Source organism: Ranitomeya variabilis, chromosome 5 (assembly GCF_051348905.1).
Source record: "Ranitomeya variabilis isolate aRanVar5 chromosome 5, aRanVar5.hap1, whole genome shotgun sequence".
Classification (NCBI taxonomy): domain Eukaryota; kingdom Metazoa; phylum Chordata; class Amphibia; order Anura; family Dendrobatidae; genus Ranitomeya; species Ranitomeya variabilis.
The window spans coordinates 69,861,836-69,889,778 of record NC_135236.1 but is presented as its reverse complement, the minus strand read 5'-3'; the positions used below and the strand labels follow the sequence as shown (position 1 = coordinate 69,889,778).

The 27,943-nt window shown below is 44.8% G+C and overlaps 1 protein-coding gene across 3 annotated transcripts in view; it reads right to left on the bottom strand.

Annotated features, from left to right (window-relative positions):
* The window catches only part of PIWIL2 (piwi like RNA-mediated gene silencing 2), a 146,600-nt gene that overhangs the window by 42,092 nt on the left and 76,565 nt on the right, over window positions 1–27,943 (bottom strand). For all 3 annotated transcript variants that reach the window (XM_077262148.1, XM_077262150.1, XM_077262149.1), the window contains 5 exons: window positions 4,799–4,987; window positions 3,653–3,737; window positions 3,482–3,568; window positions 2,863–3,003; window positions 2,083–2,196 (listed from right to left, as the gene is read on the bottom strand). In XM_077262148.1, coding sequence (XP_077118263.1) covers window positions 2,083–2,196; window positions 2,863–3,003; window positions 3,482–3,568; window positions 3,653–3,737; window positions 4,799–4,987 — 616 coding nt within the window. The remainder of the gene's footprint in view (window positions 1–2,082; window positions 2,197–2,862; window positions 3,004–3,481; window positions 3,569–3,652; window positions 3,738–4,798; window positions 4,988–27,943) is intronic.

The window sequence follows — 27,943 nt, the reverse complement described above, 5'->3', positions numbered from 1 at the left end:
CCATCTATAGGAACGGTAGCCGCTGAGGAGATCGGCTGTTTGCGGAAGGTGAGTATAACCATTTTTTTTATTATTTTTAACATTCTATCTTTTACTATTGATGCTGCATAGGCAGCATCAATTGTAAAAAGTTGGTCACACTTGTCAAACACTATGTTTGACAATTGTGACCAACCTGTCAATCAGTTTTCCAAGCGATGCTACAGATCGCTTGGAAAACGCTAGTTTTCTGCGGGAATATGCATGCCAATTCCGCATGCGATATACCCGGGAGCTGCAGAATTGCCGCGGAAATTTCCGCGGCAATTCTGCAACGTGTGCACTTAGCCTTACGGTTGTAGTCTCTCTTCCTTCTTCAAGCAGGGATTGTGGTGTTACAGGCTTTTGTAGCACCGCAAGGCCCAGCACAGCAGGAGATTCAGCAGTGTGACTGCTCTGTAGGAGTCCTCAGCAAGTGTGAGGATCCCTGCAGAGCAGTCACAGACTGGTCACAGAGCAGTCATACTGCTGCTGTGACCTGTCATTGGTGGGATCGATGATCACATCGATCCCACCGATCAGAGCTGGCCCTGGTGACGCCGGTGTTGCTAGGCACCGGCCCAGCATCGGAGCGCACAGCTCCAATCCCGGGGAAGGTCACAGTGCGGCTGTGCACTGTGATTGGCGCGATCGACGGTGACATCAATCACGCCAATCAGCAGCTACAAGCCATGCCTGTCCTAGGCACCAGCCTAGGATCGGTGCTATTACAGCACTGATCCAGGCAGGTTCCGACAGGGCACAGTGCGGTAACACGGTGGCTCTGCCCTGCGACTGGAGTGATCTATGTGATCGTCGAGCGCCCCAATCTGAGGGGCTTGGGCCGATGCCTGGTGTTGCCAGTCAACGGCCTAGGATCGAGTACATCGGTACTCGATCCTAGCCTGGGACCGCACTTGTTTCAGCCAATCTGATTGGCTGAAACAATGAGAGGCTACGATTGGCTGGGCTACGATTGGCTGTTCAAAATAGAACAGCCAATCACAGCGATCCGGAGGCCGGGTGGGCGGGGACTGCCCCCAGGATGCCGATACCATCTTCCCACAGGTAAAATGGCATCGGAATTTTAATGCAATTACCGCGTCTTAAGTCGCAGTGTCGCATTAATGGGCATGACGTACTATCCCGTCCCTGGGAATTAGGGCCCAGGTCCAATGGACAGGATAGTACATCAAAAGCTAGAAAGGGGTTAAAAGCTATTTTTTTTGTTAGGAAGTTAGAAGGGTAAAAAGTTGACCAGTGATTTTCTCATTTTTGTAACAAAATTTACAAAACCAATTTTGTAAGGACTACATCAAATATGAAGTGACTTTGAGGGGCCTATATGACAGAAGAAACACAAAAGTGACACCATTTTAAAAACTACACCCCTCAAAAACCACATTTAAAACCTTTATTAACTCTTCAGGTGCCTCAAAGGAATTAAAGCAATGTGGAAGTGAAAATTTGACTTTTTACCACAGAAATGTTCTTTTAGCCCCAAATTTTGCATTTTTACAAGAGTAGCAGAAGAAAATGGATCATGAAATTTCTCCTGAGTACGCCAATACCCAATATGTGAGGGAAAACTACTGTTTGGGCGCACAGCGGGGCTTGTCGCATTTGCAGAACCCTTGATGTGCCTAAATAGTGGAAACCTCCCCAATATAACCCCTTTTTTATGGGAAACTAGACCCCTCTCAGAATTTTGTATTTTTTTTATTGCATTAAATTTTGACTTTTTTTTTCATTATTTTATTTTCTTACCTAGTCTTTCTATGGGACTTTAACTTTCTTTACTCTGATCGCTGGTATAATGCATTGCAATACACCTGTCAGTGCGGCACTGACCATCGGAAGACCTTTCCTAGCCTTCCAAATGTTGGAATCAATATCGATCACAGCATTTTGAGGATTAAACAGCCAGGGGGCGGTGCAGAGACCTCTTCTGGATGTGAGAGCAGGCAATGACTGACAGTGCCGCTCACTGTATACTGCGTGATGACTGAAGCTGCCCAGCCGCGCATGCCTCAAGTCATCCTACTAAAAAATAGGCACACTCACAGCTGAAATAGACGGCTCTCGGGTCACTTCTCTGGTCCAATTCAGGTCTTCCCCTGGTGAGAACGAGTTACTCCGTAGGTTAATCTTCTCCATTGGTAGGATCCTTCCAGACGTCTACAAAGAGCAGTAAAACAGGGGATTTGGTAAAGCAGACCTCTTAGTTACGTAACATTGAAAATCTCTGCTAACAGTATCCGCTACACCAAGAGGGAACGCAAATGGCTAATAAGTCCTTAATCTCCTTTTGGAGATCATTTTTATATTTTTTGCAGTTGGGGTTCAATAAAAAAAAATAAAATTGTATCATTTGCCTTCTATAGCCTCCATGTTGCCCCTATTGCTGGCTGCATAATGAGTTGACTATAAGAATTCATCAGTGAGCTCGCTATGATGGTCTGAAGGGGGGGGAATTAGTAAATTTGTTACCTGTCTTTTTCGGAGCTCCTCTCAGAAGATTTATGTCCACAGACCAAATCAAAGTTGAAAATGCCGGAAAAACTAAAAGAGCTCATAGAGCCAAAATTGTGGAATGCTTTTAATGAAAACCCAACTGCAAAAATGTTTTTTTAGCCCCAAATGCATATTTGCACGTTAAATATTAAAAAAAATAAGTGTCCCCAAACATGGATAACCCCTTAAAATGGAATTTTAAAAATGAATGTGAAAAACATGACAAAAAAAACTGCTGTCAGCTTGCGATGCTTCGGCACATACCTTGCTTTTCCTGTACAAACGTTAGGACATGCAGCAGATGGTGTAATGCAATAGTCAAACACCTACCAAATGGATATTGGAGTCGATTTGGAGGCCCCATCTTTGCAGCTCAACTTGTGCGTCCTCGTTGTTCTGAATTCTTTTAACGAGTTTTATCAGGGAGATGTGGTGCTGCTTAGGGCTCAGGTGGATCTGCTGGGACAAGTCCTGAAAACAAGAAAAAATGGCTGAACCGGGGTGTGACATGTCATGGGGGGAGAACCTTGCACCCCACATCTACCATCATTCCCATCTCAGACACTTAGGACTTAGAGCTGGTAACACCCCGGAGCCCGGCAGCAGAGGTCCCTTATTCAGGCAGACCCAAATGCCTGTGTGGGCCACCGCTTGCCCAAGCCAAAAGCATGTTTAAGGGGGAAAAAGCCTGACCCTTTTGGAAGATGTTTTCTCTATATCATGTCCAAGAGTTAATATTGGCTGCCCCTTTCCTTTTCCAGGGGTTGGGATGTGGGTGGTGATGGAACTCTAGACAGTGAGACACTGTAGCACAATATCTGGCCGCCTATTGATCTCGCCACATGAGAACAGCTCATGATCAAGGTTTCAGTAGTCGGCTCCATGATGAGACAACCACTGACCATCTATAAGTAAGTACTGCGCTCTGCATCACACGTGGGACCGTTACCTTCATGGCTTTAAAGTCTTTTTTCATTTTTTCAGGAATGCCGGTCATGTAGGAAAGTTCTGGAAGGAGGAGGACCATACTCGACATCTGAAATGGAACCAGCAATGTAAACATGTATAAGGTATAGCTGTGTCCGCCATCACCCCTGCACGCAGCACACAGGACCCTCACCTTGGTACGGGCATCCTTCCTCTCTTTGGGCATGTGAACTATGAGCGGCTGGTCCACGTCTTTCACTGTAATGCCGTAATTCTTACTGCAGGGTAATACACACATGATGAGCGCAACGAGATCACGCACCGGACAATGCCACCGACTTTAACCCTCTAAATGACTTGGGGCCAAAAACGTCACCTTTTCTAATGCTGCATCATTTAGGGGGATCGTTTCTCTTAGTCTACCCCAGACACATATTTTTTTTGTTTTGTTTTCACATGGCCCTTTCTTACTACAGAATATTGGAATTTTTTTTAATGACTTATTTTAATATTTACCTGAAAGTGATTGTTTTTGTGATGTCAAATATGTGTAAAGAATCAAGAACATATTTATCAAATTGATAAATATTTATTATCAAGTCCTTATTGTAGCTTTACATGTTTACATGTATTGCCCTCATTCTGTACAAAAGGGGCATAATTACCCAAGTACAAAAAGTGCTCGGTAAAGGGATTACGGGACCCCGGGAGCGTGTGTACAGCATTAAAACAAACTGCAGCCCAAGGGACGGGGTTTTCTGAAAACCCCTGTAATATACTCGTATTATGATACCAAGTGTCATCTTTCTCTACTCTGGTCCGGTCTGATCTAAGCCACGTTAATCTTACTTTCTTTCATTTTTTTTTCCTCATTTTATTTATGCTTTACTTTGTTTTGCAATTACTCAGTTATTATTATTTTTTTTTTCACAACTTTTTTCCCCATGGGATCCCCGGCTGTCCCCATATACAGCACACTGATCGCAGTTATGGTGATGTTCATGTGAAGGAAAATTTACATTCCACTTGGGCTTGTGACATGTGATGGGCCACGGCCGGCGTCAGACCATCCGTCACCGTACTACACAATTATATATAGATGATGATGATGATGATGATGAAGAGCAGTGTCTGAGTAACATGGAGGATGGGGCCATCTAGTGGCTAAAGATGAAAAGACCGATTACATCATTTGCATTATCGGCACTAAATAATACACAATTTTTATTTTTCAAAACACAAAAAACAAATAAAATAAGCAGCGTTCACCCCCTTAGACCCGGCCAGTGTTTTACTTCTGGCCAGTGTCGCGCGTGGTCAGGGACGCACTAACTCTTACCTGTAATAGTCAATGAAACTGATGTTTGTGCCATCAGACATGGTGAAGACATCATTCGGGCTTTTGCTCCACTCGATATCATCGATGCGGTACGTCCGGTTGTTGTACCTGGTGATCACGATGCTTCCCACCAGCTGCTTTGTGACCTCGTCTTTAAATCTTTCGCGGCTTTGCTGGTACAGAACGTGCCTGTAATGTGACCAGACGCACAATATGGAGACTGCGGAGAAACACCATGCATATTCCTCCTGTCATTTAGCATCATTTCCTTACAGCCCTTTTGGATACAGCGTTTGTGCGGACCAATGGGTATCCATGGTTACACTGCCGATATTGCCCCTTTTCTTACAGACAATAGATGAGGGTAGATGGAACACAGTTTATTTGTAGTAACCATGGAGACACATAGGAGTTGTATCCTGAAAGGTTTCTTACCTTAGACATTTAGTGAAGCTTACAACGGGTTGTCCAAAACCCTGGATAGGTCATCAATATCAAAACTGTGGGGGGTCCGAAACCCAGCACCCTCACTGATCAGCTGCCACCAGTGAGAATAGCACAGCTCTACCAAGTGGCTATTCCCAGTACTGCAGCACAGCCCCTGTTGAAGTGAATGTGAACGGCCACTACACATAACATGGAGCTGTGCTATTCCGGCTCTGAACACTGTTCATATCCAACTGTGGGAACTGCAAACAGCTGATCAGTGCTAGGTGCTGAAACCCCCAATATTCTATTAAAGGGGTTCTCTGAGAATGTAATAAAATGGTTTCTATTACCCAATTTAAATAGCAAGTCGTCCTATTCACTTGTCAGGATGGGCAGCAGTCTGAAGAAACGCAGCTTCTGACATCTGTGTCTCAACTGACAGAGGAGCTGTATCGTAAGCAGACGTATCTACAAAAGCGGCGGAGAAGGGCTGTGACATCAGAAGAAATAAAATATATATTCTCCACGGCAGACTGACTTCACACATGATTTTTCTCCAGACTCAGTCCTTCATGTTCATTCAGCCCAGATGATTTATTTCTTATCCTGTGACACACTTTAACTTGGCTCTTGGAGGCTTACAATACAGCTCCTGTCATTTGAGACACAGGTCTCAGGAGCAGCATCTATTCCTACTGCAGCCAGTCTTGACAAGTGACTAAGGCAGGCTGCCGTTTGAGTTGTGATGGGGTCATGTTATTACATTCTTGGAGAACCCTTGTTATGACCCATCCTATGTAAAAACCATCAGTATAGAAGTCCTGGACACTGCCTCCAATATGCCACCTAAGGGTAAGTTTACACAGGCATCACAACTTTATGCTGTGTTCATCCAAATGGGCGTCCGATTGACCCTCATCGTTGGCCTGTCAGGGATTGAGTCATTTTCTGCGACAAGTCTCCCATTGGAGCCGAGGATCAATCAGCAGTGTGAGCAGAGTCTAAAACTATTCTGAGGCCTGTCTATCATTATGAGTGTGGCAGGGGTGTGAAAGACTTTATGACCAGCAATTTATGGAGCACTGCTATGACATGGTATTGCAGAATAACAAGACCAACCATGTGCTGCAAAATCATTAATATCCAATAAGCAAACAAGTCTAGTACATTAGTGATCAGTGATGGAATTTATGAGGGTTAGATATATATAGCATTGGTATGGAATAATCACATGAAAAGAAATGCTCCGTCATACACCGAGCAACAGGCTTCTTTCCCACGAATAAGCCACCACTTCTCCACTGTCTCTTGAACATATGCTAAAATCCGTGTTGTTCATTGAGGAGAGCAGCAATCACTTATGTCTGTGTGTGCAGTGTATGGAAGTCATCATAGCAAAACAATTGTCACCTAATTATCAGAGAAAACTGAAAATTAGATAAAATGCCCAGCAGAGGGGAAAACTAAAAGGAGAAATGCAGGACACAAGTCATACAATGATCGGAAATAGGTTATTACTATAAATGTTGAGTCGATGTGATATGAATTTGTGCTGAATTTTATAAAATTTGCTGGACCCGGAAGATTCTAACAACTTGTGATTAGATTTGTACAAGTACAAGTCATCCACAAACAATGCCAGCTCATGTGATATCAGGCTTGGCGTGCAAGCTTAGCCAAAATACTCTACAGCTGTCACATCACATGGTACAGCACAGCCAATCGGGAGAAAGAACATCATAGCCTGTATAAAAGCTGAGGAAGGGAATGCAAAGCTATTTAAGGGTCATTCAGGATAGTGTTAAAATATCAGAGCACAGTAATAGAGGTAGGAAGAAAAAGCTCTAAAACAATGGACGCATACTCCAGACACTAATGCGTCTGGGAATAATATAGAGATTTAATTCATGGGGTAGAGAGAAATAGGCATGTGCAGGCGGCAGCACCAGACTTAGTGTGATTGATTGCACAGCGAGATATAATGTAGCTGGCAGATGTCCTGCAGCATTTGAACTACACATTTTTTCATGCTGAAGAAAGCAACAAGTCAACACAATATTTCATAACTTTATGTTCTTTAGAACAAACAAAAAACGAACTAAAAACCATGTCAAACAGAAAACTTTATCTTGTCAAAAGTGACCATATGCTAAGCTTTTGCTTTTCTCTTTTCATCCTTTTTGTGAAAAGGTGAATAATTATGTTAACTCTTTCCTTATAGGTCGATTTTCATATTTTTGGGCTTTCACCTTTTCCTCCGGATCTCTCAAGGGGAATAACATTTAGATTTTATCTTCGACATAGGCGTATGAGGGCTTGTTCTTTGTAGGACGAGTTGTACTTTTGCAAGACACCATTAATTTCTTCCTGTCATGAATGTGATGTATGGGAAAGCAATATTTTTAATTTTTTTTTTTTTACTTTTTAGTGAATTTTGTACACCTTTTTGGGAACTACAACCCTCTTGTGCTATTTACAGTAATATCACAGTATTGATGTATACAGGAAAAAAAATCACTGTCTCCTTTGAATGTCAGCAATGGGGTGTTTTTCTTTAAGAGTACAATCGGGATACGCACAGGAAACTTTAGCAGACCCCAGGGGTGTCATAGCAATCCCACTGGCACCATGTGATCATATTGCAGGGGAGCCGATGGCTCAGTCCTTTTTAGGAAAGGGTGAATGAGTGGGGTTGAGAACAATGACAAAAAGGTAAATTATAGTGTAGTAGAAGATGCAAAATTTAGAAAACAAAATTGGTAATCGACGGCATACTGTAAAAGGAAAAACAAAAATCCCCAAAATATGTTTAAGAATATTGGAGTTGCAAGTACCAGCAGCACAACTACCACTAGCACAGCCGTCCGGGAGTAGTACTACCAAACACCGATCCCAACTGGCCTCCATTGCCACCGGCAAGCATATTCGTGGGGAGGAAGTGTAAGGCATTATGGAATACATGGTACATTATTTCATCACTTGTCTCAGTCCCAAAAGGATAATGTTGCCTCTGACCGTGAAATCATCAGTTTGAGTCTGTATTCTGCAACGTTAATCATTTACATTGAGGACACTCAATTGTGCCAATGGCACCTCCATCTGTTTAACCCTTAGTCCACCAAGTCACAGCACTCTGGGGGCTTTTTAAAACATATTTTACAACAACTTCTTCCTGTTGATTTATTCAACAACTTCTTCCTGTTGATTTATTCAATGAGATGAACATTCAGCGTTTGTACTCAAATGAGACAGGTCCAGAGGAGATGGACAAAACGCTTAGCTGTGTTCCTGGCTCTATCAGCCAGTAGTACACTGGCTAGACCAGGCTTCTGCTCCCTTCCCCTATGGCCGCCTTTGCTGTGGTCCACGTAAGATTCTACAAGTTGACTGGCATGTCTTTGACATCATCTTCCTAGGCCTATTAAAGCTCAGTCAGAGAGAGACACCCGTGTCTTGGTATTGAGCCTCGAATTTAGTTGCTGTTTATTATTATTTATTATTATAGCGCCATTTATTCCATGGCGCTTTACATGTGAGGAGTGGTATAGATAATAAAAACAGGTACAATAAACTTAATTAATACAAGTCACGACTGGTACAGGAGGAGAGAGGACCCTGCCTGCGAGGGCTCACAATCTACAAGGGATGGGTGAGGATACAGTAGGTGAGGGTAGAGCTGGTAAAGTAGTGGCTTGGTCGAGCGGTGGTTACTGCAGGTTGTAGGCTTGTCGGAAGAGGTAGGTCTTCAGGTTCTTTTTGAAGGTTTCTATGGTAGACGAGAGTCTGATATGTTGGGGTAGAGAGTTCCAGAGGAGGGGGGATGCGCAAGAGAAATCTTGTATACAATTGTGGGAAGAGGAGATAAGAGGGGAGTAGAGAAGGAGATCTTGTAAGGATCGAAGGTTGCGTGCAGGTAAGTACCAGGAGACGAGGTCACAGATGTAGGGAGGAGACAGGTTGTGGATGGCTTTGTATGTCATGGTTAGGGTTTTGAACTGTAGTCTTTGGGTAATGGGGAGCAAGTGAAAGGAATGACAGAGGGGAGAGGCCGGAGAATAGCGGGGGGACAGGTGGAATAGTCGGGCAGCAGAGTTTAGAATAGATTGGAGGGGTGCGAGAGTGTTCGAGGGGAGGCCACAGAGCAGGAGGTTGCAGTAGTCAAGGCGGGAGATGATGAGGGCATGGACTAGGGTTTTTGCAGATTCTTGGTTTAGGATTGTATGGATCAGTGAAATATTTTTGAGTTGAAGGCGGCAGGAAGTGGAAAGGGCTTGGATATGTGGTTTGATGGAGAGATCAGTTTCAAGGACTACCATGAAGCAGCGAGCTTGTGGGACTGGGGAGAGTGGGCAGCCGTTTACTGTAATGGATAGGTCCGTTGGGGGGGGGTCGCATGAGATAGGGAAAGATGATGAATTCTGTTTTGTCCATGTTTAGTTTTAGAAATCTAGAAGGATGAAATAGTGGACAGACATTGTGGGATTCTGGGTATATCTGGTCCAGAGATTTAGATCTGTGTGTCATCAACATAGAGGTGATACTGAAAACCGTGAGATTCTATGAGCTGTCCCAGGCCAAAGGTGTAAATGGAGAAGAGCAGGGGCCCGAGGACTGAACCTTGTGGGACTCCAACAGATAGGCGGCGAGGTGAGGAGGTGGTGTGTGAGTGGGAGATGCTAAATGTCCAGTCTGTTAGGTATGATGAGATCCAGGATAGGGCCAAGTCTGTGATGCCAAAGGATGAGAGGGTCTGTAATAATAGGGAATGGTCCACTGTGTCTAAGGCAGAGGACAGGTCAGGTCCAGGAAGAGGACAGAGTAGTGTCGCCTGGCCTTGGTGGTTAATAGGTCATTGGTGACTTTAGTTAGGGCAGTTTGGAGTGAACAACCATCCATTTACATTTTGTAGTCATTTTGCAATTTTTCTAAGATTACTGCATATCCCCAGCCCTGCAGGTTAACTCTCTACTAGTCACGTTCTCAATAAACCCATTGGATGCAGTAAACATAGTGAACTTATTGGACTCAGTTCATATTGTGCACTTATCCTTGAAAAATTCCTGTGCTGTTATGGACTTGCTATTTCTCTGTGGTCTGCCTCCCTGGCCCTGTGGTTTCCAGTGTGCCCAAGTCCTTGATCATCCATGTGTCCTTTAGCAGACTGAACCAACACCCTGGATCAGTATGTCCACCCCTGACCTACAGCTATCTGAATCCACCTCACTAGGTAAGACTAACAGAATACTAAAACCATGAATTACAAAGGTGCAACAACTGCAACAAAATTTCCAGGAAATACAGAAGAATTTATCTCAACTGGTTTTGCAACTTGCTTTTAGCCATCGTGAATTTATCCAGGCTGTGCAATATCTCTCAGCCCATATGGACGCATTGCATCAGACTCATGCCGCAGCCTAGTATTTCCCAGACACATTCTGCTTGGGAAACCTCTCACATTTGCCTACTCTTTCTGGTTTTTATGGCGATCCTAAGGACTACTTGGGCTTTGTGAAACAATGCAATGTACACGTTGAGTAAGTGTCCCCAGAAATATTTATCAGACCGGTCCAAAAAATAACAGCCTAAATTTTTTCTTTGTTATCCAGAGAAACGCTGGAGTTGGCTACATCACTTTGAAAGAGGGATGATTCCATGACGCATTCTCTATCGACCTTCCGGTCTGCCTACCACAGAGCGTTTACTGAGGTAGGTTGTGTTCATTCAGTCGCTGATTCCACACTATGGTTGAGCCAAGGGACTGTAGTATATTATTTGTAGTATATTATGAGGTCTAGTTCCATACTCTGTTGATTTGGTCTAGAACAATGACGTTCTCCTGGTCAACTTTTAAGGCTAAACTGCAGGTTGAAAGACTAACTTATTGGTAGAGATTTGCAGTTTTCTCTTGATTTTCTTCGTCACCTGATTGGACTCGCATTTTAAACAAACGTCTAATGAAAAATAAACTCTAGCTAGGTTTGGGAATTGGATACGGTGACCTGTTTCTTCCTGGTCGGTTCATCTGTCTGTTGAGCCATTACTCATTTCCTTCCCTGTCGAAATGCTGATTGCTCCTATTATGTTTGCTACTCTCCAGGTGTTTTGCATTTTCCCATTTTGGTTTGCCTGTTGCACATCCCAGGGAGGCTTCAGAATTTTCTCTCAAGAATGGCTGTACAGGAACCCATGGAAAATGGTCAGAAAAGATCATAGCTGAAAGATTACTTCGCCTTACTAAAGAACGCTGTCTTTATTATGGTAAACTGGACCATTCTTATATAAGAATTGCTGTAACCTAAAGACCAAACAGGAAATTTCTGACCTTAGGTTAAGAAGGAGGAATCACCTTGGGATTAACATTATCCTCTATCAACCATTAATCCACTGCTCATGCTTAGAATTATTTCCTTAATATTTGTTCACGGGGCAAGGGTTCATTTATTCCTGTGCAGCAGAGAATTTTATGTATTTCTCTTTGGCCAAAAGGCTGAAAATTTCTTTTGTATTTTTGCGGACACCTTCTGAAGCAAACCTTTACACATGGCTCAGTAATTCATGGTGGTCATATAAAAAAACGGACAGAAAAAGAGACTCTTCATATTGGTGAAAAACAAATTGAGAATATATTTTTTTTAATTTGGAACTTTCTGACACTCCGCTACTTTTGGAACTTTCGTGGTTTCAGCTACATGCTCCAGTTATTGACTGGTTGTCTGAAAAGAATGTGCAGTGGTGATCATCTTGTTTTTGTAACTGCCTCAAACCTCTACCTCAACAACCTGCATCATTCATTGCCTTCAATTTGCCTGCCTCAGATATCTTCTATAAGCAGAAGGCCAAAAGGTACCTCCTCATCGGCTTTATTACTGTGCCTTTCCCTTCTTCCAGGTACTGAACCACCCAGAAGGGAAAGTTTATACTCTATCTCTCCCAGAAAATGAGGTGATGGCTTCCTACATTAAAGAAAACATGGAAAGGAGATTAATCCAAAAATCTTTACCATCAGCCGAATTCATAAAATAGAAACACAAGTCTCTGAGGCCGTGCATAGACTATCGGGGTCTAGATAATATCATGCTGAATGAAAGTTGTCCATTGCCTCGCATCTCTGGGTTATTTGACAGGATTAGAGGTACAACTGTCCTCACCAAATTAAACTTGCGCACATCATAAAATCTAATCTGCATTACTAAAGAGGGCAACGAATGGAAGACAACATCCAATATCAGTCATTGTCATTATGAATATCAAGTGATGATTTTTGGTATATACAATGCATTGGCTGTGTTTCAGGACTTTGTGAGATCTTATGTAATGTCCTGTACCAGTACCTAGTCCATCTGGATGAGAACCTAATCTTCTCCATAGAGTTAGACTCTCATCGTCTTCAGGTCCCCTTTGTTCTTGAGACTGCAACAAAACCACCTTTATGTTGGAGAAATGTCTTGAGCGTCATGAATTTCCTTTTCTCAGATGCATCATATCATCTGAAGGTCTACAATGGATCCAGAAAAACTTTCTGCTATTTTGAATAGGTAACAACCTGTTGGTATCAAAGCCCTCCAAAGATTCCTTAGGTTTGCAAATTATTACCACCAGTTCATTAAAACTACTTTCACATAGTTGCACCTCTTATAACCCTAACTCAGAAAGGCGACAATTCTAAAAACTCTATAAATTCTGCTCTTCAAGACTTTCAAGAACTTAAATCTTGTTTTTCTCCTGTTCCTGTTCAATACCATCATAATGTTGCCAGACTCGTTTTTCTTTGAAGTGGAAGCCTCTTCTATTGGTGTAGGAGCAGTTCTCTGAAAAAATTCCTCTATAGCCAGAAATCATTGACGTGGATTCTTCTCCAAAAACTTTTCCCCAGAAGACCGGAATTATTACATCAGCGACAGTGAGAGCTTAGCCAAACAATATGCCTTTGAGAAATGGCGACTTCAACTTGAACGAGCCAAGTTCCCAGGCGCCCACGGGTTAAAAGAACTGAACTCTTTTCTCGTTTTTACTGGTGGCCCAAATGGAATATGATTCAGTGATCCATGTTACAGCCAGGGGGTGCTGTATGTGCTCCTCAGGATACGCATGGAGGCGTAACTGTAATGGTGATAATGAGATAGTGACTGGCATGGTTGTGAATGGCCGGTATGTGGCGCAGAGGGAGTCTGCGCAGCTGTAAGCCAGTAATGTTGTTGTTCTGGGACCTGTGGTCCCACAAGTATTTGTATAGTTTAAAAGGGAGGCTTGCAGGGTTAGTTGGAGAGCTGGGCAGGTCTGGCTAACCACACACACCTTCCACCTATGGGGGTGGTTACAGCTACATAATGTGACCAGGGTTTGGGTCACATGTTCAGAGTGTATGGAACGGAATGGTCAGTGTGTAAAGTCCTGGATGGTCTGTGTTGGAATGTCCTGGAGTGGACTGTATTCCTGTAAGAACATCGTGAGGCCATGGACTGAGGGTCTGTGTATTGGAAGTGCCTGGGACTGGCCTGTGATGGCTACTGTGTTGGGGAAGTTACAGTTCTGTCTGGACTATCTGAAGTGCCCTGGTCATAAGGACGGTGATCCCAGTTCGGCAGCTTCCCTGTGAACCAGGACTGACAGGAGTATGTGGAGCAGGATGGAGCTCCTGTAAGGTAACGCCAGATAAAGGGGGTTACGGGCAGAAAAGTATCTGCCATTGGAACAGACTGTCATTGCTTATGATGTTCCGTTGATGTAAATAATGAACTGATCATGGTGCGGTTTATGATGTTTAATAAACCGGATAGGCGGTTTTTGTGAGAAACCGTGCCTGAGTGCTTTAATCCCGTTGCCAAGCGAGTGTCCCCCAACCCACTCAGGGAGCGCTATCTCACAGGAGACAAGCATCTTGCTTCATTGTGCATATTTCAAACCCTCCTGTCAAACACATCTCAGTCTTTTTCAGCCTCTTCCTATACCACAAGAACCCTGGGCAAAGATTTCCATGGACTTTGCTTCTGATCTTCCTGAAGTGCATGGATTTCTCTGCTATCATCATAGAATACGATTTCTCCAAGATATCTTGTGTTATTTCATTTTCAGGACTTCCATCTGCAATGCAATATCGTCTCTGTCCATGGTGTGTAATTTATTTCCAGGTTCTGGAAGGTGCTCTAAAAGAAATTAAAGATCTCCTTGGACTGCTTCTCCACTTTTCACCCCCAAAGTAATGGGCAGACTGGGAGAATCAATCAGTCCATGGAGTAATATTTACAATTTTTCTCCAACTCCCATCAAGATACCTTGCCAGATTTGCTTCCTTGGACAGAATTCACTCATAATTCAGTTTCAGAGTCTTCTGGAAAACATATGTTTGTTACAGTGTACAGCCGAGAACCTGGTCCTCCCCCTTGCCAATTGAACCTAAAAGTCTACTTCCTGCTGGGAACAACATCTCTTGGGCATTCATAACATCTGGACTCAGGTACAATCTGATTTTGCTGTAGCTGCACCAAAAGCAGAGAGGGCCGATATCCCCTGTTGACTTATTCCCAACATCATTCTTGGAGATCAACAATGGCTCTACACCAAAAATATCCAGTTAAAGACTAGATGCCAAAAGTTGGTTCATTACCCATTCCAAATAATTCAGCAAATTCATCCGGTCACTTTCTATCTAAACCTACCTACTCCGTTAAAAATCCCTAATGCTTTTCATGTCTCTCTACTACGCTCTCTGGTCCTCAAATTTTTTTTCTGTTGTCAAGATAGTTCCTTCTTCTGCCTCTTAACCCCCTCCCGACCTGTGACACAGCATATGCGTCATGAAAGTCGGTGCCAATCCGACCTGTGACGCATATGCTGTGTCACAGAATGATCGCGTCCCTGCAGGCCGGGTGAAAGGGTTAACTCCAATTTCACCCGACCTACAGGGACAGGGGGAGTGGTACTTCAGCCCAGGGGGGGGGGGGGGGGCTTCACCCCCCCCCGTGGCTACGATCGCTCTGATTGGCTGTTTCACTTTCAACAGCCAATCAGAGCAATCTGTAATATTTCACCTATGAAAATTGGTGAAATATTACAATCCAGCCATGGCCGATGCTGCAATAGCATCTGCCACGGCTGGAGACCCCGATCTGCCCCCCCCCCACCGCCACCGATCTCCTCTCCGTCCTGTCATGTCCCATGCTCCCCTACGTCCTCCTGTCCGCTCCCCCATCCTCCTGTCTGCTCCCCCGTGCTCCGATCCCCCCCCCCGTGCTCCGATCGCACCCCCCCATACTTACCGAGCTCCGATGTCCCTCCCGGTGTCCTCGGTCTTCTCCATGGGCGCCACCATCTTCCAAAATGGCGGGCGCATACGCAGTGCGCCCGCCGAATCTGCCGGTCGGCAGATTCTTTCTAGGTACATTTTGATCGCTGTAATAGAACCTATCACAGCGATCAAAATAAAAAAAATAGTAAATAAACCCCCCCCTTTATCACCCCCATAGGTAGGGACAATAATAAAATACAGAAATTATATTTTTGTTTTTCCATTAGGGTTAGGGGTAGGGTTAGGGTTGCACTCAGGGCTAGGGTTGCACTCAGGGCTAGGGTTGCACTCAGGGCTAGGGTTGCACTCAGGGCTAGGGTTGCACTCAGGGCTAGGGTTGCACTCAGGGCTAGGGTTAGAATTAGGGTTAGGGTTGCAATTAGGGTTAGGGTTAGAATTAGGCTATGTGCACACGGTGCGGATTTGGCTGCGGATCCACAGCGGATTGGTCGCTGCGGATTCGTAGCAGTTTTCCATCACGTTTACAGTACCACGTAAACCTATGGAAAACCAAATCCGCTGTGCCCATGGTGCGGAAAATACAGCACGGAAACGCTGCGTTGTATTTTCCGCAGCATGTCAATTCTTTGTGCGGATTCCGCAGCGTTTTACACCTGCTCCATAATAGGAATCCGCAGGTGAAATCCACACAAAAAACACTGGAAATCTACGGTAAATCCGCAGGTAAAAGCGCAGTGCGTTTTACCTGCAGATTTTTCAAAAACGGTGCGAAAAACCCGCACACAAATTCGCAACGTGGCCACATAGCCTTAGGGTTAGGGTTGGAATTAGGGTTAAGACTAGGGTTAGGGTTGGGATTAGGGGTGTGTTGGGGTTAGTGTTGGAGTTAGAATTGAGGGGTTTCCACTGTTTAGGCACATCAGGGGGTCTCCAAACGCGACATGGCGCCACCATTAATTCCAGCCAATCTTGCGTTGAAAAAGTCAAATGGTGCTCTCTCCCTTCCGAGTCCCGACGTGTGCCCAAACAGTGGTTTACCCCCACATATGGGGTACCAGCGTACTCAGGAGAAACTGGACAACAACTTTTGAGGTCCAATTTCTCCTGTTACCCTTGGGAAAATAAAAAATTCCGGGCTAAAAAATTATTTTTGAGGAAAGAAATTTTTATTTTTATTTTAATGTCTCTGCGTTATAAACGTCTGTAAAGCACCTGGGGGTTTAAAGTGCTCACTATGCATCTAGATAAGTTCCTTGTGCGGTCTACTTTCCAAAATGGGGTCACTTGTGGGGAAGCTCCAATGTTTAGGCACACAGGGGCTCTCTGTTATGATCTGGTGGTTTAGGAGCAACATGGGATGTGCTCTGGAGGAGGTGGTACCTGTACTGACCGCAGTTCCTGAACTTAACACAACACTAGAAGTAGCCGTGGGATGTTCCTGTCACTCCCTAGACACCTCGTCACAGCCGGAGGACTAACTACCCCTAAAGATAGAAACAGGAAAGCTATCTTGCCTCAGAGAAAATTCCCAAAGGACAGACAGCCCCCCACAAATATTGACTGTGAGTGGAGAGGGAAATGACATACACAGAATGAAACTAGGATGTAGCAAAGGAGGCCAATCTAGCTAGATAGATAGAACAGGACAGAATGCTGTGCGGTCAGTATTAAAAACTAGAAAAATCCACCACAGAGTTTACAAAAATCTCCACACCTGACTAAAGGTGCGGAGGGTAAATCTGCTTCCCAGAGCGTCTAGCTTAATTGAATAAATCCATACTGACAAGCTGGACTAGAAAAAAAACATAGAATGTGCTGAACGATTAAGTCCACAACAAGTGGAAAGCAAAAGAACAAAGCAAGGACTTATCTTTGCTGAACTGGTCAGAATATCAGGGAAATCCAAGAGAGATGTGAATCAAAGCAGGAACCATTGAACACTGGCACTAGCTGAAGGATAGAGCCAGGATAAATAGCCGAGCCAGAATAGACGATCAGTGGAAGCAGCTGCTGACTGCTAAATCCAAGGAGCAGCAGTTCCACTTAAATCCACCGGAGGGAGCCCAAGAGCAGAACTCACAAAAGTGCCACTTACAACCACCGGAGGGAGCCCAAGAGCGGAATTCACAACAGCTCTCCAAACGCGACATGGTGTCCGCTAACGATTGGAGCTAATTTTCCATTCAAAAAGTCAAATGGCGCGCCTTCCCTTCCGAGCCTTGCCGTGCGCCCAAACAGTGGTTTACCCCCACATGTGAGGTATCGGCGTACTCAGGAGAAATTGCCCAACAAATTTAGCATCCATTTTATCCTGTTGCCCATGTGAAAATGAAAAAATTGAGGCTAAAAAATGTTTTGTCAACAAAAAAGTACTTTTTCATTTTTACAGATCAATTTGTGAAGCACCTGAGGGTTTAAAGTGCTCACTATGCATCTAGATAAGTTCCTTGGGGCGTCTAGTTTCCAAAATGGGGTCACTTGTGGGGGAGCTCCAATGTTTAGGCACACGGGGACTCACCAAACGCGACATGGTGTCCGCTAACGATGGAGATAATTTTTCATTCAAAAAGTCAAATGGTGCTCCTTCCCTTCCAAGCCCTGCCGTGCACCCAAACAGTGGTTTACCCCCACATATGAGGTATCAGCGTACTCAGGACAAATTGGACAACAACGTTCGTGGTCCAGTTTCTCCTTTTACCTTTGGGAAAATAAAAAACTGTTGCTAAAAGATCATTTTTGTGACTAAAAAGTTAAATGTTCATTTTTTCCTTCCATGTTGCTTCTGCTGCTGTGAAACACCTGAAGGGTTAATAAACTTCTTGAAAGTGGTTTTGAGCACCTTGAGGGGTGCAGTTTTTAGAATGGTGTCACTTTTGGGTATTTTCAGCCATATAGACCCCTCAAACTGACTTCAAATGTGAGGTGGTCCCTAAAAAAAAATGGTTTTGTAAATTTTGTTGTAAAAATGAGAAATCACTGGTCAAATTTTAATCCTTATAACTTCCTAGCAAAAAAAAATGTTGTTTCCAAAAGTGTGCTGATGTAAAGTAGACATGTGGGAAATGTTATTTATTAACCATTTTGTGTCACATAACTCTCTGGTTTAACAGAATAAAAATTCAAAATGTGAAAATTGTGAAATTTTCAAAAGTTTCGCCAAATTTCCTTTTTTCCCCACAAATAGACGCAGAAATTATCGACCTAAATTTACCACTAACATGAAGCCCAATATGTCACAAAAAAACCATCTCAGAATCGCTAGGATCCGTTGAAGCGTTCCTGAGTTATTACCTCATAAAGGGACACTGGTCAGAATTGCAAAAAATGGCCAGGTCATTAAGGTCAAAATAGGCTGGGTCATGAAGGGGTTAAATACATACACAAGACTACAAGATCAACTAAATTCTGGACTAAGAAGTTTTGTGGGAATGCCTTCTACTTGATTCTGTATACTTCTAGCCCTGCTGGTTAACTCTCTGCTAGTCACCTTCTGTATTAACCGATTAGTTGCAGTAAGGATAACGAACTGTTATAGGACTTTGTTCAGATTATTAATATTATACACTGCTCAAAAAATAAGGGAACACTTAAACCACGGAATAGAACTCCAAATAAATCAAACTTCTGTGAAACCAAACTGTCCACTTAGGAAGCCACACTGATTAACAATCAATTTCACATGCTGTTGTGCAAAAGGAATAGACAACAGATGCAAATTATTGGCAATTATCAAAACACTCAATAAAGGAGTGGTTCTGCAAGTGGGGACCACAGACAACATCTCAGTACCAATGCTTTCTGGATGATGTTTTGGTCACTTTTGAATGTTGGTTGTGCTTTCACACTCGTGGTAGCATGAGACGGACTCTAAAGCCTACACAAGTGGCTCAGGTAGTGCAGCTTATCCAGGATGGCACATCAATGCGAGCTGTGGCAAGGTTTGCTGTGTCTGTCAGCGTAGTGTCCAGAGGCTGGAGGTGCTACCAGGAGACAGGCCAGTACACCAGGAGACGTGGAGGGGGCCATAGGAGGGCAACAACCCAGCAGCAGGACCGTTACCTCAGCCTTTGTGCAAGGAGGAACAGGAGGAGCACTGCCAGAGCTCTACAAAATGACCTCCAGCAGGCCATAAATGTGCATGTGTCTGCACAAATGGTTAGAAACCGACTCCATGAGAATGGTGTGAGTGCCCGACGTCCACAGATGGAGGTTGTGCTCACAGCCCAACACCGTGCAGGACGCTTGGCATTTGCCACAGAACACCAGGATTGGCAAATTCGCCACTGGCGCCCTGTGCTCTTCACAGATGAAAGCAGGTTCACACTGAGCACATGTGACAGACATGACAAGAGTCTGGAGACACCGTGGAGAGCGATCTGCTACCTGCAACATCCTTCAGCATGACCAGTTTGGCAGTGGGTCAGTAATCGTGTTGGGTGGCATTTCTTTGGAGGGCCGCACAGCCCTCCATGTGCTCGCCAGAGGTAGCCTGACTGCCATTAGGTACAGAGATGAGATCCTCAGACCCCTTGTGAGACCATATGCTGATGCGGTTGGCCCTGGGTTCCTCCTAATGCTTGACAATGCCAGACCTCATGTGGCTTGAGTGTGGCAGCAGTACCTGCAAGATGAATGCAAGATGAAGGCATTGAAGCTATGGACTGGCCCACCCGTTCCCCAGACCTGAATCAAATTGAACACATCTGGGACATCATGTCTCGCTCCATCCACCAACGTCACGTTGCACCACAGACTGTCCAGGAGTTGGCGGATGCTTTAGTCCAGGTCTGGGAGGAGATCCCTCAGGAGACCATCTGCCGCCTCATAAGGAGCATGCCCAGTCATTGTAGGGAGGTCATACAGGCACGTGGAGGCCACACACACTACTGAGCATCATTTCCTTGTCTTGAGGCATTTCCACTGCGGTTGGATCAGACTGCAATTTGATTTTCCACTTTGATTTTGAGCATCATTCCAACTCCAGACCTCCATGGGTTATTAGTTGTGATTCACATTGATCATTTTTAGGTTTTACAGTTCTCAACCCATTCCACTATATAATGAATAAAGATTTACAACTGGAATATTTCATTCAGTGATATCTAGGATGTGGTATTTTAGTGTTCCTTTTATTTTGTGAGCAGTGTATGTTGCATTCATCCAAAACGCCTGTGGTTCCTCTGTGTGTTGCTTGTTGACTTGTCATTTCAGTCTGGCCTGTCCCCTATGAAGCAGCACCACCTGCTCAAGTGGGAAAACCAAACTAACCCTGCAAAATGAGCAAGGATTAAGCTGTCCTCCTCCTTGTACTTGTGTGATCATCTTTCTGGTAGCCAGGCCACATCCTCAATTAGTCCCTGGCTGTTATCATCATCACCACTCTGAACTCCTGCTTTGCGTAATCTTCCTGTTGCATCGTAAGTTAGCCATATGTGTGCCCAGGAAACATGCATTCAGTTGTCTGTTTTTGTGGAACTTCCACATGACCAAGTTCACCACAACCGTTTCCATCCCAGGAGGATTGTGCTGCCTTTTGCAAACTGCCTCGATGGAAAATATTTAACCGTAATTATGTCTTGAAGAAAGCATGCTTCTGCTCTGTATTCTCACATTGCGGAGACTGTGGACTGCTCCTTGAAATTGACATTATAATGCAAGGTGGAAGTCACCATTGACAGCATAAATTACAACCTGGGACTTTATTTATCTTTTATGGTTTATTGAGGGAATGTTTTGAACAGCTGCGATGCACTAAGCAAACAGTCCAGGTGTTTACTGGTGACATCTCCACACCAGGCACGGCTTTTGCAGATCCTCCACATCCTCCCTAATGGACATTACAGTGCCGGCATTCTTGCATGCTGCCTCTCTTTTCCTGGCAGGGATGCCGGTTTACTCACTCTTTTGGCCCTCCCGTCTTGCAGTTCCTCCCTCCTCCATGCTGGCTGTTGCCCCAAGGTGTGCACAGATCCCCGTGCACTGTGCTTAGGGTACACACACTTTTTTCTTTAAGGGGAACGGTTCTAAAGTGTCCTCAGCCAATAGCTGGGGGACACCTATTTAAGGCACCTCCTCCAGCATGGAGGAGCCTGAGCAACGTGGTTAGTAAGCCCTTAGCACGCTTGCTAGTTGTCAGGTCCCCAGTACCCATCAGTCTACCAGTACACTTGCTTGTCTGTTTTAGCCAGTCCAGTAGGCACCTGCCAGTGCTCATCTGTACATCAGCCAGTACCTGCCTGCGTTCATCTGTATAGCAACCTGTCCAGTGCTCATCTGCACAACAGCCGGTCCAGCCTGCACCAGTCACGTCTCATCTGTACATCAGCCGATCCAGCCTGCACCTGCCAGTGCTTCTGTATACCAGTCGGACAAGCCTGCACCTGCCAGCGCCTATCTGTATACCAACTGGACCTGTCTGTATCTGTGGTCCCTGTGTTTCTTCAGTGCCTTTGTGAAAATCAGACTGCACTCAGATGTCATCAGAATGCAGTCCTTTTGTGAGATCTTTTGGAATACCTGGGGTGGACCTGCAGATCCACGATAACAAACCTCCCAAGGATAAGCTGACCAGGTAGACCACCCCCTATACAGGGAGCGTTAGGGGCAGATCCAAGGGAAACTATTGCCGCAGAAGCTGGAACCCGGAGACAGGTAATAGGAGGTACAAAATAGAGAAGCTAGGCGTATGACGGACTGAGCGGGGTAAGATGAAGTACAGTTAGGTAAGAGCTGGGTACAGGCGAGACCAAAGGAGCACTGCGAAGGGTAAGACACAAAGGAAGCAGGACAGGACAGAGACACCAGACTAACAGAGTACGGAGAGGACACTGGGAGGGCTGGACTAGACGAGGAGACAAGGAAGCCTGGAAGAGACAGAGAAGCTGAACTGGCTGGACAGAGTGGAGACTTAAAACAGGCAGGGCAAAGACAAAGGTGGACCTGAGTCACAGAAACACAAATGACAGACAGGCAAGGAGCAGAGGAAGCAATCGCCTTATATACATGGAGTGCTGGAGTGCTCCAGGATCACAGAGAGGAGATACAGAGCGCCTGTAAATCAGAAAGAGGAAGTGCTGGAATGGGCGGTGCGCACGCGCACCCGACAAGAACCAGAGAGCGGAAAAGAATGAAGGAGAGGACGCGCGCCTGCAGGAGGAGCGCGCCGTAGCGGGTAAGTATGAGCGGAAGGAGTGGCTGTGACAGCCTTCTTACATCGGCTGTCCCTCCCTCCGGGCCGTTCCTGCTATCAGTCCCTTGGGGGTCAGCTGACGAAGGGGCCGTGGTCCTGGAGTAGCACCTGGTGTTCCTCGTGAGCCAAGCCTAACCCCAGTATCGGAGGCTCTTGTTAAGAGTCAGGTGCTCATCTAGCCATGCCCGTTCAGGCTCTCCTCGGACCACGGCACAGTTCACCATTCCAGTGTTAGACATCCCGTCTCCAACAGCAATAGAACAGAATTATGTAACAAATGTCACACCGGATGGCTCCTCATCAACTACAACTGGTGAACGCAGTAAGCAACAATGCCAGAGACATCATGCCATGATTTTCGGCAATGTAACACATGCTAGTAGAATTGCAAGCACTCTCAATTTCTTTGTGCACAAAAAGCAAAAGAGTTTCCAAAGAAAAAAATGCATCGGTTTCCATGACTGCAATTTTCTTCATTATCATTTTTAAAAAGGTACTCTGAGACGGAGAAAAAAATGGAGTCCCTGATCTAAATCAAACTGTAGTTTTAGTTATGTGACAGTAGGGGCTGAACTGAAGACATACAGCTCCCAAGACCCAGACGTCTCAACTGACAAGAGCTGTGTCACACACAACTCAAGAACATTTCTGTGATGTGTGAAGAAATATGTTTTAACTCATGTTGTGATATGCAAGGAGATCTCCAGCTTCATCATCCTCCTCCGTCCAACAACTTCATAGTGCACAGAGACTGACTGCGTCCAACTGGAAAACAAACATTGAGGAAGATGAACCTGGAGATAAACCCCCTTGTACTCAGCAAGGATGAGATATATTTCTTCACATATGATAACCATGCTCCCAAATGAGGTATGTGTGATACAGCTTTGGTCAGAAGAAACACAGGTTTTGAGAGCTGTAGGTCTTCAGTCTACAGCCTGTCCTGACACCTGACTAAGACGGTCTCGTATTATGAATTATATCAGGGGCGCCATTTTATCTCATTCATGGAGAACCCATTTAATGTATACAATGAGTTTTTGGGCATCAACTGATGTAAATTCGCCCAGTAAGTCCCTGCACAGGGTTAGACACAAAAGGCATTTTTTTCCTCTTTTTGGTGAAGAGTTTCACACAATAACAGTGCTACCTTTTAGCAGCTTTTGTGGTAACCTGTAGCTGGCATCAACCTGTAACTGCAACCAATGCTTGCTCCAATCCTTGCAGTTTAACAATTTAAATTGTGCACAGTTGTGCTCAGGAAAAAAGCATCCAGCGACGACGCCGGCCGGGGCGCTCCTGGCTCTGCACGGTAGCGTGCACACTTTTGCATGTGCTACCACCAGCACCTTTTAAGGAGGATAATAAGGATTGTACGCCCTAAGGAAACACAAGCCAGGTAAGAACCCGGCTCCACAGGTGACATTATACTTATATGATCGTGGTCGGGTTGCAGTGAACGGCGCAATAAGTGCATACAACATAATACATTTATAGCCGAGCACCATTTGAGTACTACCTACCTATATTTAAGTGCTAACGCTTTACAACTATAGCCTCTGGTGGGAGTTTTTATTGCACTTTAAATAAGGAGCATCACTGTAATGCCAAATTAAGAGCTGTTAACAACTGTAGAGGCGGTACCTACACTTCCTTTTTTGTATCTTTATGGTTTTTTGGACTAGTTGGCACAGTGCTTGTCGTGGTATCAGCAGCTTCAGGACTTTTTTAGTGCCAGAGTGCTTCTTGTTTTTGGTGTTGTACAAGTGCCAAGGTCAGAGATTGACAAAGGCAATTAAATGGTTAAACTAGCGATTAGAGCATGATCGCTACAGGCAGAAGCCGGCATCTACCTGGTATGAAGCCGGCATCTACCTGGTATGAAGCAGGCTCAGATCCTCAGCTGGCTCCATAGTCTCCTTACCGACCTATGATGAAAACGTACGATAAGGAGTTAAAACTGATTTAAGAAAAAGAACAACATCAAACAATGTCAGGACTCTGTTGTCGTGTGTCCTGGGACCAGGGGCTCCTTCCCTGTCCTCAACAGTACAGGCATCATTGCTCGCCCAGTTCCCCAGATTAGTTCTGATGGTGAAGAAGCCAGGGTCACGTACCTTACATTAGCTCAAGAATCCGCCATCAGTCTGTACCCTTCTCCCACCCAGGAAAGAGGGGAGCAGTAGTGTACCGTAATACACCAATCAGACTAACAAGGTAATATAAATAGGGATAACGAAAAATACCATTCATACAAATATAACAACAGAGGAACGCACCGGGGAGTGAAGGATGGGGTTAAACCAAAGTAGGAGAAGAAATGGAATTATCACACACCCAAAACCTAGCAACTGTTTCAGATAAATCCACCAAACTCCTTCTCAAATAACAGCCACCAGCAACCTCCAGCCATGCAGCAAAAGCAACTCTGGCAATGAGTGCTAGCCAGAACCCAGACCATACAGGAGATTGGAGTGGCTAACAGTGAACAGCTGAGCCTTAATGAAGGAAATCTTCCAGGAGCTCTCAACTGAGAATAACCCCTGCACTGCTAAAAGAAACCTGTACCGTTTAATATGAAGGCGAAGTGCTTCTAATCAATGCAGGAGTAGGAGAAATCAGACCCTGTGGTCTTCTGGCTCCTCTCTGCTGCGGCAAACCCGTAGGAAAAGTGTTGTAATATAAGGAGAGCGCAGGCAATTGCACAGTTGGGTTGGAAAGTACAGAAAAATTGGGCCTTGGTATCTCTGGATGCTGCTGAGGCATTTGATTTGTCTGAAAGGGCCTTCTTTGAGAAGGATTTGGCTTTGGACCAGGATTCAGAAGATGGATTGTAGTCTTGTATCGATCTCTGAAAGCCAAGGTCCTGATTAAATGGCTTTATGTGATCATTGATTCCCTTTGGGAGAAAGACCAGAAAGGGTGCCCTCTGTCCGTTCTTTTGTTTTGGATTGCCATGGAACTGCTAGCTGTCAGAATCCGTAATACTGCAGTGTATCAACGGAATAAAGTGAGTTCCTGTAAGGACCGCTTGGGGGTTACAAGCAGATGATTTAATCCCGTATATGCACATGACAAGAGTTACACTGCCTTTGGTAATGGATCTGATTGATGAATTTGTCCGGATCTTGGGTCTAAAAATAAACTGGGAGAAATCTATGTTATCACCCCTAAGCACTATAAGATGGAAAGTAGGGGATGAATTCTGCATGCTAAAAATAGTATCCCACTTAAAATATCTAGGTATACACATAGCAAGAAATCACACTCAGCTTCAAAATTTAAATGTATGCCCTTTGTTCTTATACCTGCAGGAGAAAATTAGAATGTGGGGAGCCCACCTTCTGTTAATAGCTTGCAGAATAAATGTAATCAAGATGATAGCTCTCTCTAAATCCCTATATGTTCTTGAAAATTCAGCCTCCATAGTCGCACAGAAGGTCTTTGCCATGATGTACATTCAGCCAGTGAGGTACAATCCTCTTTAGCTGAATGTACATCTGGGAGAAACAGCTCAGTTAAGTAGCATGGCAATCACCTGGGATAATGAACACTTGGAGACAGTCGACGCCTCCCAGTCTCAGATTGGATAGTCGAGCTGTCAATCAACATACTGACAGCTCAGCATGCCCCTGAACCAGATTGGATGGCCAAGCTGTCAAAATACAGCTTCAGCACGCCTCTGTACTGGATTAGATGGCCGAGATGTCAGGAAGAGCATCCCAGACACACTGACGGGTGGAACAGTGACACTTAGCTGGCCAACTTTGCTTTCTACAACACTGGACAACAGATAATAATTTGAATCATTCTGAACACCACCTTGCGCACTGTTTTAGCCTTCAGGGTCTGTAGGGGGTCTTGGAGGCACCAGAGCAATGCTCCTTCTTGCCAACTCACAGACATACGTTTCAAGTGTGGAGGGTCACCAAAAGATTGTTCAATTCTAGGACACAGTGGCCAAGTCCCACTTATGGCATAACATAACAGTGCCCTTCTCAAATTGCTACATTCCCAAGATGCTCAGTTTTGGTCAAACTCAGCGGTCAAGACAGTGGTACACGTATATTTTTAAGGTGTTCTTGTTTCCTTCAAACAATGTCAACAGCTCTAGTAAGTCCCTAGACACTGTCGCGGGTGTGTCAGATGCAACAGATTGTCGCTCTGCATCTGGATGCAGAAGATTTGGCATTACTGATGCCTCCTTATTCCTTCTGTCTCTTGGAGACAACCTCCCTGCGGCTCCAGTTGACACACCTGGACCTGGGTGTTTATAAATCCCCAGTCTGCTGCAGAGTGTCACGGTGATATTCACATTTTCCCTTGTGAAGGCTAGAAGCAACAGCAGTCGGCTAACTTCCTCTCTGAAGCCGTTTGAGGACGTTTGGTGTTACCTCTCTGAGTCTGCTCAAGCCAAGTTCATTCCTCTTGTCTGTCTACCATTTTGTCTTTAGTTTACAGTGGGGATTGACCAGTGCTTATCCTTTCCCCCCTCCCTATCCAGGGCCTAGCTCTACAGAGATACAGGGCTTAGGTTTCCAGCTCGGCGATTGGTGAGGAACCAATTTAGGGATGGTAGGGAAGGTAGGGTGTTACCAGATCGGTTTCCACTCACCCTTTCTCTAGTGTCTGGGCTTCCTTCCCCTCATCCCTTCGTGTTTCACTTCTTCCCACACTGTACGTGACAGGCACGCTTTCTTTTGGTATCTGTAACTAAGGTATGCATTAAATACCCAGTACCCAGACATTGGAAATATCCTCATATCCTTATACCCCCAGAATTTGGATTGTAAGGAGCAAGGGACTCAAGGGGTATGACTTTTCATACACCCAGATCCAAAACTGAAAATTGCCATAGGTGTGGGGAGGAGGTGGCAGATTTTTACACCTGATATGGTATTGTCCTCTTATTGCATACTTTTGGAAAGAGGTCATAACTTTCCTCATCGAGATAACACAATCCCCTGCATCACGGCCCTAAGGTATGTTTATTAGGAATCCTTGCTGAGGAGACCAGACCTCACCACCCTCGCCCTCTTCTTAGGGAAACATTGCTTTTTGCTCACAAGGATATCGCAATGAGATGGATGGGTAGAAGATCCCTGCGAATTTCACACTGGGTAGTATGGTTCCTGCTGCTTCCTATGAGAGGGTGGAAAACAAAAACAGACAATGTCGTCAAAAATTTGATAAGGTTTGAAAACCTTGGTTTGATTCCCCTTTGACTTGAATTAGTCCCCAGGCAATGAGGGTTATTGTCTCATGATTAAAGTATGTGGTA